General features: G+C 47.6%; 1 protein-coding gene across 1 annotated transcript in view; it reads left to right on the top strand.

The window, feature by feature from the left end:
- The window catches only part of LOC144369109 (acyl-coenzyme A oxidase-like protein), a 354,862-nt gene that overhangs the window by 30,575 nt on the left and 310,378 nt on the right, over positions 1-13,909 (top strand). Inside the window, exon 8 of the mRNA XM_078028174.1 lies at positions 2,753-2,885. Coding sequence (XP_077884300.1) covers positions 2,753-2,885 — 133 coding nt within the window. The remainder of the gene's footprint in view (positions 1-2,752; positions 2,886-13,909) is intronic.

The raw sequence follows: 13,909 nt of genomic DNA on the forward strand, positions 1-13,909 counted from the left end.
ACTCCTTTTTGCTGCCTGCTAGTTCTTGTCAGCAGATAAATATGGTAGTAGATGCCAAAAGTTTAAGAAAATTGTGTGGGAAACAAACTTAGAAAAAGCAAATTTTGTTTGCTCTCTGCCATGAACTGGGAGGAAATAGAGTGGAGACAACTAAAGAATTATTGCAGTTATACTGGTGGATACCTAAGACCCCCAGCTCCTCTCAGGGGCCACCAGTGCCCATGACAGCAGGTCTAAGGACCACCAGCATCCCCTGGAGGTGTCTGTACATCTCCAGGCCCCTGTCAGCACCACCCCACGTTGGAGGACGGGAAGGAGGGAAGATCCCTGTGTCCCACCACTCTGATGAGATCTTGGTGGCTTGGCCCATCCTCCAGAGGCCGGGCAGTGCCTTAGAGATCAGAAAGGCTAACTTCACAAGAAAGAAAAATGATCATGAGCTACAGTATTTGTAGAAGATATGAGGATTGATAGTCTTTTTTGATAAGCAATATTTGAATTTAACATAATTTTATAGGTATTTAAAATGCCCCTAAATGCTGTAGGACAGTGTGTGGCAAGAGTTTGAGTTTTGAGGAGGAGACCCACATTTGGGATCTTGGTTTATCACTTGATAAAAAGTGGGCCAGTAAATAGATGTATGGAATCAGTACAATCCCTATCAAAATCCCAGATTTGTTTTGCAGGAATTGAAAAATTGATTCTAAAATTCGTAAGAAAATATAAGAAGTCCAGAATAGTCAAAACAATCTTGACCAGTCAAAAATAGGAGGACTCACTTATGATGGGAAAACAGTACAGTGCCATTGTCATCAAGACTGGTATTTTGAACAATGGAAGAAAGAGTCTTAAAATATGTCCTCACATTTATGGCCAATTAATATTCACGTAGGGTGCCAAAACCATTTAATGAGGAGAGAAAAGTCTTCAGCAACTGGTACTGGTACAACTGGATATCAGATGCAAATGCATGAGTTGAAGCCCTACCTCACACCATATCTAGAAGTTGACTCAAAATGGTCACATACCTAAATGTAAGAGTTAAAACTACACAACTCTTAAAAGAGATCACAGGTGTGAATTTTTGTGACCTTGGTTCAGGGGAATGACACTGGAAGGATAGCTCACCAAACAATAAATAAATAAATTTATTAAAAATTAAAAAATAAATTAGACTTCATTAAATTTTTTTTTAAAAAAGACTCTTGTATATCAAAGTGCACTATGAAGAAAGCAGAAAACAATCTAGAGAATAGGGGAGAATATTTGTAAAATATTTCATTAGGACATAGTATACAGAATATAAAAATAACTATTATAATTAAATAATAAAATGACAAATAACTCAATTAAAAAGCATGCAAACATCTGAAAAGACATTTCTCCAAAAAATGCATATAAAGTACTAATAATGGAAAAATGCTCAACACCATTGTCATCAGAAGAATGTGAATCAAAATCATGATGAAATACCATCCACAGAACTAGGATGGCTATGGTAAAACAGACAGATGACACTAAGTGTTGGTGAGGATTCGGGGAAGCAAAACTATCATGCCTGACTGGCAGTGATGTAATGTGTTGTCATAGGTTTGGAAAAATCATTTGGCAGCTCCTCAGTAGTTTCACAGTTATCAGATGACCCAGCAGTTCTATCCTTACATATGTATAAAAACATTGTTAGCATGATACTAAAAAAATAGATGTGTACACAAACATTCATAACATCATTATTCATAATAGCCCCAAAGTGGAAATAACCCAAATATCCATCAATTTCTGAATGGATAAACCAAATCTGATAAATGCTCACAATGAAATATTGTGCAGCCATAAAAAACAATGAAGGACTGATACATGCTACAACATAGATGAACCTTGGAAACATGCTAAGAAGCCAGACACAGAAACCGCATGTTATATGAGTCTGTTTATGTGAAATCTTGAGAATGAGCAACTCCAGAGAGATATAAAGTCGATTAAGGGATACCAGGGACTGAAAGGTGGAGAGTTTGGAGACTGACTGCTATTGGTATGATGTTTCTTTTCTGGGGATAAAATGTTTTGGAACTGGATAGTAGTGCTGGTTGTACAGCTTTGTGAATACTCTGTTGAACACTTTAAAGGAATGAATTTTATGGGGTGTGAATTATGTCTCTTAAAAAAGTGGGCCAGGTTGTACACGCAGTCTCTGGTATGGTTAAATGATGGTGGTATCATGCCTCTTTTTCTCAGGGGCCATTGCTGGGCTGCAGGTTGGTGGTGGCTGAAAACCTGCCCTTGTCTCCATGGTCAGCCTTTCTCAGACTCTCCTGGGAGTCCCTCAGAGGTGGGGATTCACACAGATGGACTCATATAATGTGGGGTCTTTGTGTCTGGATTTTTTCAAGCTTCACCTAAATTGTAGCGCGTGTCAGTGCTCAATTTCTTTTTATGACCCCAAATATTTAGTGGTATGTCTACATCATATTTTGCTTGTCCTTTCAGCAGCTGATGGACACTTGGGTTGTTTCCACTTTGGGGCTATTATGTATGATTGTCCTATGAGTCCAGCCTTTCACGAACCTCCTGAGAAGGCCCGTCCCCTCACCCCAAGCTTACTCTGCTCTTGTTCTCATGAGGGAAGTTCTCATGCAAATCGGTGCACTTCCTGGGCATAAGGGAGCCACCCAACTGCACCTCTAGAGCTGCCAAGCCTTCTTCTTTTGTTAACCCACCTTTCTTGTCCATTCTGCTCTCCTCCTTCCCACAGGTTTGGTTCCGTGGCCCCAGATGGGCAGTACCACTCACCTATTAAGAACAAGAGTGCGAGATTCAATGCCATGTTGGCTGCGCTGACCCCTTCGAGATTGGCAGTGACTTTCCAAGCTCTGAGCACCATGAAGGTAGTTGATTCTTTTTAATGGACCTCACTGTTCATTCTCTGCTTATTCTGGGGGATGCGTAACAGTGTCAGGAGCGGAGCTTCCTGAGCCCCAGTGGTGTCATGTAGCCAGGATGACTGGTCACACTCTAGAGGGAGTCAGTTGGCCACACAGGTCACGTTTTTGTGTCCTTCTCAAGACAGTGTCCCATCCATCCTGAGCTGCTAATCATGGTGGATGGAGCCTGGGCAGTGTGGCCACAGAGCCACAGAAGCTGACCCAAGGAGACTGGGTTGTTCAGGACGAACACACCTGTTTCAGTTTCCTGCAGGTGAAGGTCAGGGTGTCTTAGCTGAGTTCATGGGGCGTGTGGATCTCAGGGGCTCTTGGGGACAGTCCCTGTCACGTGTCGGAGTCCATGAGGCCAGATCTCCAGAAGACATCTCTGCCTTTCCTCCCCCGTATTCCTATGTATTGATTTGGAGAGAGCAGCAGGAGAGAAAAGTTCTGGAAGGTTCTTTCTCTCCTCCACATGGGCCTACACTTCTGTGTTCTCCAGGCCCTTCCGTCTTCGCGTGAGGGAAAGCCCGCTGTGACCTCCCCTGAGCCTAGTGAAGCTGCAAGGAAGACAGATTCTGCAAGAATATGCCTTTGTGTCTTCAATCCAGCTTTCCCTCCAGAGGAGTGACATTCCTGTAATTCCAGGCCTGACTTCAGTCACACATGTCTGAACAGCAGACAATCTCTCTTCATTCGCTTCTCCTTCGCCTGCTCCGCCCCAGCTTCCCAAGCAGTGCTCCTCCTGCCATTGAATGGTGGAAGCGCACATGCTAGGACGGCCCGCAGCCCGGCGCCCTCCTGTGGCCCCCTCCCGTGGCGCCCTCCCGTGGCGCCCATTCCTGTGCTTGTTTTGCAGTGGTTCTTGCAGTGGGCTCAGCTGGGTGTTCCAAAGTCCCCTGTCAGGAACCATCGGACAAACGAGGCCCCGGGAAAGCCTCACGAGGAGGCGTCCAAGAGCCAAGGGAAACTGGTTCTTCAGGTCTGTAATAGAAAGTAATAGAAATGCTTTCAGCCATGCTCAGGAAAGAGGGAAGGAGAGAAGGCAGAGGAGTCCAGAGTGGCATCAAAGAGGAGACGGAGGAAGAGCCTGACCCGGGCTTTCTGAAGTTGTCCCCAGCACCCCTGCAGCCCTCAGAGCACACCCTGAGCATCCTGAGGAGAGTACAGACACAGGACAGATGCATGCTTGCTGGTGGTGGCCGCAGAGGCTGCTGGGAGACCCTGTGCCCGACAGGTGTGGAGTGGGTGACGGTGTGAGGGTGCTCCTGCTGCCAGAAACCTGGTGGTTCCCTGAGCTCCGTGTGGGGTCACGTGGCCTATGGTGTGGGCAGTGAGGGCAAGGCAGGGGGCGACCTTCCAGGAGAGTCTTGGTTCTCTATGTCATCAGATCTGGCGCAGTGCGACGGGGATAGCTCCGGGAGAGGAGACCAAGGGGTGATTCTGTGTTTTATTTTTGTGGTCCTGGGGATTGAACCTAGGGGTGCTCTATTGCTGAGTTACATCCCCAGTCCTTTAAAAATTTTTTTAAATATTTGTTTTTTAGTTATAGGTGGACACAGTATCTTTATTTTATTCTTATGTGGTGCTGAGGACCAAACCCATTACCTCACACATGCTAGGCGAGCGCTGTACCTCTGAGCCCCAGCCCCAGCCCCTTTTTTTATTTTTTATTTTAAGACAAAGTCTCGCTAAGTTGCCCACGCTGGCCTGGAACTTGCCATCCTTCTGCCTCAGCCTTAAGTCATTGAGATCACAGGCAGGTGAGGTTCTTGTTCTCTGTTCCTCTGGACATAATCAGGGGTCAGCACCTGTCCACCCCAAGAGCCATGTGCAGACTGATTCCTCGTTGGGTATTTGACGTGCGTGCTTTGTTTCTGGCAATGGATGGTCATGATCACCATCATAGTCTCTGAAGTCAGAGATCCATGGGCTCCAGCCTCGTCCCTCGTGTGACCAGCAGCAGGGCTGTGGGCAGGTCAGTGGTCCTCTCTGAGTCTCACTGTCCTTGTCTTCAGGCGGGCCTTGGGAAGATGGTGAGGCAGGACAAAGGGATGCATACGCATGCTCCACAGCTCGGAGCTGATGGAGACACGTTGGTTGTTGTTGCTCCTGCTGCTGCTGTTGGGAAGGTAGGCGTTGGCAGTGGGAAAGGAATAAATGGCTTTCCCATGAAACATATGCCTTCAATCCTGGCCTTGGTAAGGCATTCTGAAATGTTTTGCAAAGATGCCCAGAAAGGGGCTGGGGATGTGGCTCAAGTGGTAGCGCGCTCGCCTGGCATGCATGCGGCCTGGGTTCGATCCTCAGCATCACATACCAACAAAGATGTTGTGTCCGCCGAGAACTAAAAAGAATAAATATTAAAAATTCTCTATCTCTCTCTCTCTCTCCTCTCTCACTCTCTCTTTAAAAAAAAAAAAAAAAAAAAAAAAAAGATGCCCAGAAAGAGGGAAGGAGAGAAGAATCCTTTTGATTCCTGGGTATCTAAAGCAGAACACGGTAACTCAGAATTGGCACCTTCTCTCCCATATCAACCTTTCCACTCAAAGGAATTGCTTAGTGTGTTAGTCAACTTTCAGTTACAGTAACAAAATACCCAAGATAATCAACTTATGAAGAAAAAAGGTTTATTCTGGCTCACAGTTTCAGAGCTTTCAGTTCATGGTCAGTTGGCCTATTGCTTTTGGACTTGTGGAAAGACAGCACATTGTGGGTGGAGAAGAGTCAGAGGAGTCTGATCAACTTGTCAGCCAGGGTGTAAAAAGAGAGACAGGAAGGGGAAGGGGTCCCAATATCCCTGTCAAGGACATGCCCACAATGGCTTAACTTCCTTCTACTAGGCCCCACCCACCAGAAGTGTCACAGGCTGGTGACCAAGCCTTTGATATGTGGGCCTTTGTAGGCTGTATAAGATCTAGACCACAGCATTGGGGTAAGGGGGAACCTGTCCAGAGCCTGGCAGGGATCAGACCCCATGTGTTCCAGGCCCTGCCATGTCGTCTGGCTGGACAGCAGCCCTGGCGGCTGTGATGTCACCATGCAAGTCTCCATTGAGGATGGGCTCAGAGGCCTCCTTGGCGGTAACTCCTCCTCCTGCGGCTCAAACAGGTCCCAGATGTTTTCCCAGCTGAAACCTAAGATGGTCCTGCTGGGTCTGCTCTTGCTAATGAGTGGAAAAACAGATCCCTCTGTCCTACATTCATTCTAGATGTATTAGAAAACTGTCACCGTGGCTCTCCACAGTGACATTCGCTCAAGGTCAAGCATGCCCTGCCTTTCAGGCCTTGCCCAGATGTCTTCTTTTCCAAGATTGTCTCTCACCGCCGCGGCAGGCCTCCGTCCTCTTGGATTTTCCCTCAAAGGCTCACTGTAATCCCCATCCTCTAATTTGTGTCCAAAATGCCAGGCCAGATTAAATGATAAGTGAGGACAGGAGGCCAGGGAAATGGAGATGATTGCCGGGAGGGAGGGGCTGGGGGGAGGGAGCTGGTGCTGGGTGAGTGGGCAGGGTGGGGAGAAGGGGGAGTGGGAAGTGGAACCCAGGTCTGTCCCTTTGGATTGGTTCTGCACGGAGACAGCACTTTAGCTCATCTTGAGCTGGTCCCCACTTGTAAAGGAGTTTCCCTAAGGGATGCCCTTAGGAGCTGGGTCCCATCCTGGGAGTGTCTGACTTGGCAGCTCCGGGGTGGGGCTAGAGAATCTGCGTTTCTAGCAGGTTCCCAGGTGCCATTGAAGCTGTGGAGGGGTCCTGCCCACCCGTCCCTGGGAAAGGCCTCCAGACTCCCCCTCGACTGCGACTGCGGAGTCCTCCCGAGCCCCTCCCCTCCCCAGCAATCATCCCCCTTTCCTTGGACTGGTGTTCTCACAGAGAACTCTGCACACAACAAATGGGTGCAGTCGTAAGTGTCTGGCACCATCCCAGCCACCTCATCCCTAGGATCAAGTCCAAGCTCTCCCCCACCAGCCCCCTCTCCCCACTGACCTTCCCTCCTGCTGTTCCCTGCTTCCTCTACAGGTGGGCATGGCACGAGCTGCTCATTTTCAAATAATTTCAGAGCTCCTGCTGTCTCTTCTTAAAGGCCACAGCCTGCATGTGGTCCCTGTGTCACCTGTGCCCAAGGCGTCACAAACCTCTTGCAACCTTTACTTCAGTTACAACCAGCTGGTGTTTGTTAAAGTCACCTTGAGGATTAGGGCGTCCCCATGAATTGGGGCGGGGCATGTCACAGTGCAGTCCATAACACTTGGCCACCCTAATGTGACTGTATTTGGAGACTGTGTATATAGAGAGGTAACTAAGATGCAATAAATAGGGGTAGGGTCCTGATTTGATAAGACTTGCATGGTGTCTGTGAAGAGGAGACACCAGAGATCTCAGTCCCCATGCACCCAGAGGAAAGGCCACACGAGGACAAAGTGAGAAGGTGGTCCTCTAAACGCCTGGAAGAGAGACCTCATCAGAAACTAACCTGCTGGCACCTTGACCTTGGGTCTCTAACCTCCAGAACTGTGAGAAAATGAATTTCTGCATTTTGAACACTTGGTCTGGATGGCCGCTGGAGCAGAATGACATACTGCAAAAAGTCCTGAACCGCCAGTATAAGCCAGGTTAGGATAGACCCCCAGGGGGCGTTCAAGACAGCAGCCAGTGGAGCTGGGGTCCTCTTTCTCACCTCATTCCAGAGCCCAGGGCTGAGCCAGGCAGAGGAGTGCCCAGTAAAGCTGCCAGCTGAGTCCAGTGGAGTGGAGTTGGCCTGCATGGAAATAGTTGGCAAGTCCTACCCCCTCCAGACGCCATTGGGAGGCCACAGAGCACCAGCCTCCCTGGGCTTGCACCTGCCTCTGTGCGACCTCTAAGAGCATCTCCACTTCTCTGGAAATAGAGCTGCTGTTAGACTGCAGGGACGTCATGTGAAGGGTTTGCAGGAGGGTCTGCGGGCACCAAGCCCTTGACGCCTGCCCTGCTGGGATCACAAGGCCTGCAGAAGCCTACCTACTCAAGCTCAGGCAGACCGCTGGCTAAAATCACCTCCGAGGTTCTGAGGGTGACAAATAGAATTTGTAACTCAGGCTCACCCCTTGGCAGAAGCTGCCTAGAGCTGAGGTGAGTTATGAGGCTGAGCAGGATGTGGGGCAGCAGCCGTGGGTGAGCAGTGTTGGCTCTGAGTGGGGGCTGGGGACCGCAGGGCCCACACCACTTGGCCATCCTCCTGGGGTTCTGTGAAGGACATGTGTCTTAGAGAAGGGTGGAGAGACTGATGGCAATCTTCAAATCATACAAGGTTGCCATATGCAAGATGGCGGTGTTTCTGCAGCCTCCTGGAGCTGACGGGAGCGCAGAGGGAAGACTGGTTTCAGGAGGGACTCTTGGGACCTCTTGGAATGTGCCACAGGTGTACAGCCTGTCCTGAGCACTGCTGGGCATGAGTGCAGGGTCCGGGGAAAGTGCAAAGTCCACTTTTTCAGGGGGTCTGTGGCCTCTCTGGGTAGGGATTTGACAGTACTCTGGAATGACTTTGCCAAGACTGTTTGACTGGATGCTAGTTCATAGTGGATCAGAACCGAAAGGAGGTCAGGTGTGCAGGGCTCCTGAGCCTGAGGTGGTTAGTCTCAGGCCAGGGAGGGCCTTGCAACCCCCAGGAGAGCACTGGAGCAATCACTCGTTTTGTGTCGCACTGGCAGGCACAGCAGGCGCTGATGCCATTCCAGGATGTCCCAGTGCCGATGTTCTCACTGTAGTGTCTGACTGCTGGCCACAGTGCTGTGTGCTGCAGTCACCAGCCAGGGATGAAGCTGTTCAGCTGGTATCAGAGTGTGGCATCCCATCTGTCCTGATGGCTGTGAATCAGGTGCTGTGATACGTTCCCCTGAGCCAAGGAGCACTCAGCTCCCTCAAATTAGTAATTACAGTTTTTATGACCACCATTACAAAACTTTCAGGGTATTGTATGTTTTCTTCTTGCTGTGAGGCCATCTACTTCTATTTTTCCTGGAATCACTTTGTGTTCATTTCTTCTTGTAACTTAAATTGATCTCATTCTTACCATTACTAACAGGATATTCAGTGGGGCAAGGATTGTATCTTTTTATTCAGCCTCAGGGCAGGGTCTCTTAGAGCATGCTGTGGAAGTCTTTTTACTCCCTCTTCTACCCACCCACCCATCCATGCCTTCATCCATCCATCCATCCACCCACCCACTCGCCCATCCATGCATTCATCCATCCATGCACCCATCCATGCATCCATCCATCCATTCAGCCACTCACCCATTCATCCATCTACCCTTTCATCCACTTACCCATCCATCCACACAGCCATCCACTCATCCATGCCTCCATCTACCCACCCATTCCACTACAAAGACTCTGAACACAAAGATCAATTAACATATGAGTTAGTAGTTAATGGAGGAAGCTGTGGAACATTTTAGAAAAGAGTAGTTACCTACAGACACCACAGTTTAGACGCCTACACCCATCAGGCCTGTATGTGGGACAGGCCAGAGACAAGCCCCATCCACCAGAGCCTGGTCTCTTCCAGTAGTAAAGGGCAGATTAAGCAGCAACTCTGAGGTCTTGCACACAGGAGGGCTCAGTGCAGGGACGGCCTCCAGCGGGCCAGCAGGAGTGGAAACTTTCAAACCATGAGCGTGTGTGGCTTGGCATGATGGAGCACAGAGTGGGGAGGCCATGGGTTCCTAGTGCACAGTCCAGAGAAGGCATGCTCCTACACCCGGTGTGAGTTTGGCTGAAGTTGCCAGGGCAGAGTTCAGTGGCACTCATTTGCTTGGCACTGTTGGCCTGGCGGGTCCCTGGCATGTGTCTTCACAGAGCTGTGTTGGAGAGTGGAGCTCAGGCCTGTCTCCGTCACGCTGAGTATGCTTTGAGGCAGGGCCGCTCTGTTCATCTCCTTCTGCTCAGGCCGCTGCTGCCCCTTCAGCGTCCTCACACAAACAAATGTGGGGAGCAGAAGATCCAGACTTGCTCAGCTGTTGGAAAGCTGGATGGAATGAGGCTCCCTCCTTGGCGGCTGGGAGTATGGAGTTTCCTTCTCTGTTGTGGAAACTTCCCAGAACTGACCACCAGGGGGCGGCAAATACCAACCTGCTGCCCACGTCTTTTGACATTTTGTATTTACTTTCCGTGTGTCAGAAGCTGCTGGGATTTTGCTGTTGCCAGTTTATTTAGCTCCTTATCAGTTACAAGTGCTGCTTTTTAAAAAGTGGACAATGAAAGAATGAGGTTCACCAGCTGAGTAATTGTTAGGCTCAAGACCAAGATGGTAAATAAGATGTGGAGTTATTTTGATGACTCTTCAGGGCAGAATTTGACTCATAAATGTCTCTTAAAAAAACATAAGCTTGCAGCATTTTGGGTGGATATGAAAATGGTTAAATATTTTTGTGGTGTTTCTATGGAAGCTGTTTACGTTTGTAACAACTGAAATTTAAACTTTTGTCTTTTTAAAAGATTTATCTACTGCCCTCTCCCCCAAAGACCAAGGAGCAGAGATGAGTACAACTAGAGATAAGTAGCACATGACATGAGGATTTGAAATAGATGCTTGGAAGGCTTCCATTTTGGACTTGTTTCAATTCTGAGTGCATGTTGACTGTCTTCCTCTTAGCACTGTGGAAGTGGGTGACCTGGAACAGGGGTGTGTCCTCCAGAGACAGGGGCGGATCCAGGTAACAGGAAACCACAGCTAGGTGGATCCAGGTAAGAGGAAGCCACAGCTAAGCGGGGAGGGCTCCAGGATCACACCTGCAGGAGGGGACAGGGTAGGGAGGACACCCCACACGGAGAGAGGTCATAAAGAGATAGCGGGCAATATTTCTTGGTTGGAAGGGACTTCAGAGATCAGGGTCCAGAGCATGTCTTTTTTTTGTGGGGGAAGCTAGGGGATGGAACCCAGGGCCTCACACTTGCAAGGCGCATGCTCTACCACTAAGCTCACCGCAGCCCCACTGTGTGTCTTAGAGAAAGAGTTCTAAGTGAGGTCGGTGGGGCTCTGCAGGGCAGCCTAGAGTTGGCATCCACCCTGTTCCTACTGAGTAGGGTATCTGGGTCACATTCACAGAGGGACAGCCTGGGAGCACAGGGTGGGTAGGGGTTTTCTGTGCTGAAGGAAAGGAAAGTCCTTGGGCATTCCTCCTTGTTTGATGTGGCCTGAGAACGTTAGATGCTTGTGACTGTGGCAACGTTTCAAGGAACGCCGCTCCCTTTGACTGAGTCAGCAGAGGCATTGGGACCCCAGCATCCTGAGGCCCGGGTTGTAGGCAGGGCAGCTGGGAGGGAGGTTGTGCAGCTGCCTCTGAATGCCCCGTGTGTCCTTCTTGGTAGGGGGCCGGCCTTCCTGGGCTCTAGCAGCTGGCTCGCCTGGAATGGGTAGAAAGGGGCCCGGGCTGCAGCTCAGAGGAGCTTCACTGCCCTTTGGCAGCCCAAGAGCTGCCTCTGGGGATCATGGTCTGCAAGGTCAGCTTGGATGGTTGATGGCTGGCCCATCGTCGTCCTCAGCAGCTTTCCTGCCTGAAATTTGATTTTCCACAGAGGATGTGTCCTGGTGAAGATCACCGTCCCTCTCCTTCACTCCATACCTTTGTCCCTTCCTTTAGTAGATCACATAAAGGGATCCACTCATTTGTATTGAGTGCTTCCTATTAAGGGATCATGGTCTGAGCATTTCACACATAATTACCCATTTGATGGCCTCAGTGGTCCTGTGAGATGGGTGCTTTCTTGACTCCCACTTTGTAGATGAGGAAGCAGAGACATAGGAAGATATAACAGTTGGCCCAGATCTGCAGGGCTCACACTCCAGCAGTCTGGCTCTGGGGCCCGGCCCATGCCCAACACCAGGCTGGCTTCTGTGGTCCTCAAGCAGGAGGTCTTTGAGGGTCCTGTGCCAGTCCTGATCCCTGGTGCTCCTAGACCTCCTAGTATTTGCTTTGGTTAACTGAACCAAACCCAAAATTTAAAAAACGTGGTGTCCACACTGGAAAACATGGAGTTTCCACCCAAACTGGGATTTGGCAGAAGCCAAATGGTGAGTGGCCGGGCTGGAATCCAGGCCTCCTTCCCCACTGGGACCTGGGACCTGATTTAGTTTTTAGTGGCACTGCCAACTTTGCCTGGCAGCTCTCGGTCCCTGTGGCCCTGAGCATCTCTGGGCTGGCAGCAGGATGGGGGGAGGCGGGTTGTTCCAGCCTTCATATTGATGTTCTTTATGGGAAAAAGACCATTATGATGGACGTTTATTGTAGCCAGGGGAATTTTATTTTATTTTTTTTGGCTCAAGCCAATGGAATGATTTTGAACATCTCTGCCTACTACAATGAAATTTAATAAGGCAAACAAAGTCTGTACTTGCTTAGATAAATTTTAAGAAGTAAAGTGGTCCATTTAAATTTACGTCCACAAAGCCCTTATATTCTCTGAGAAGCAAATGGTTGGTTGTTAAGTATGTGTTCTACATTTCTTGATTTATTAACTTTAGACATTTCTGCCTCTCTGCTGTGACAGATGAGAATCTAGGCACACAACATCCTGCCTTTACCTCTTGTTTCACTTTTTTCCCCTTCACAATTTTTGATGTTTACATTATTAATTTTAATTCTCCCAAGAACTAATGGGTTAGTTATAGATATCCTGGACCTCCATTTCCCATCCTAACCACTTCATATCTTGACTCCTTGCCTCTCCACTTCTGTCTGCGGAACCATTCATTTGTATGCTGTCAAGACTGAAGCATTTAAAAATATTTTCTAGGACCATCATCTAGCTTTTGGACCTTTGATTATATTATTAAGGCCAGTCTTGTTCACGGTAGAGCCATGTAGTCTGTGAGGCTCATATTTCTACTCTGTATACCAAGTGTCAAAACACCGTTACAGTTTTGAAGAACAACACTATTCCTAGCTTCTAGGTCAAATGGAATCACTTTTCTCATACTCTGCGAATTACTCAAAAGCCTGTCATGTTTTTGTTAACTTGATATTTAGATAATTGTATTTTGTAATTGTATTTTTGTTTTTGATTTCTCCTGGAATTTTAAATTGCCTTTCTTTTTTCTTGTTAGGAGAAAAAAATATGTCTTCAACACCATAACAATAGTGTCTTCTAGCTTCTGATTCTTTTTGCCTGTTATATGGAATCCATCCATTATTCTCATTGAAGATCTAATGGTGCCCACTGATTTTTTTTATTTTAATCTTGACTAATTATATCTGATGTGATCTATAGCAATCATCATCTAAGTATTTTTGTTTTGCAAGATTTTTTGAAGTAAAAAAAACTTTTCCAAATCCTCTAGTATCTTTTTGGTTGGGTTTTCTCTGGTTTTATTGTGATATGTATAGAAGTAATATCTTGTGGAAGGGTGTGTGGATGATAATGTTTTGATTCCTTGTATGTCTGAAATGTTCTGCATTTTGCCTTCACATTTGATTGACATTTTAGCTGAGACTTTTAACTTGAAAATAATTTTCTTTAAGGGTGTTGCTCCATTATCTTCTTGCATTAGATCCACTCATGGAAAATCTTGTTTTCCTCTGTTGTTACCTGAAAGTTATCTCTGCAAGCTATTTGTTTGAATTTTTCTTTTTTTTTTTCTTTCTTTTTTTTTTATTTTATTGGTTGTTCAAAACATTACAAAGATTGCAGAATCACATTGGTTATACATCCACATTTTTACATAATGCCATATTAGTAACTGTTGTATTCTGCTACCTTTCCTATCCTCTACTATCCCCCTTCCCCTCCCCTCACATCTTCTCTCTCTACCCCATCTACTGTAATTCATTTCTCTCCTTGTTTTTTTCCCCATTCCCCTCACAACCTCTTATATGTAATTTTGTATAACATTGAGGGTCTCCTTCCATTTCCATGCAATTTCCCTTTTCTCTCCCTTTCCCTCCCACCTCATGTCTCTGTTTAATGTTAATCTTTTCCTCCCGCTCTTCCTCCCTGCTCTGTTCTTAGTTGCT

Source organism: Ictidomys tridecemlineatus, chromosome 12, assembly GCF_052094955.1.
Source record: "Ictidomys tridecemlineatus isolate mIctTri1 chromosome 12, mIctTri1.hap1, whole genome shotgun sequence".
In the NCBI taxonomy this organism is placed as follows: domain Eukaryota; kingdom Metazoa; phylum Chordata; class Mammalia; order Rodentia; family Sciuridae; genus Ictidomys; species Ictidomys tridecemlineatus.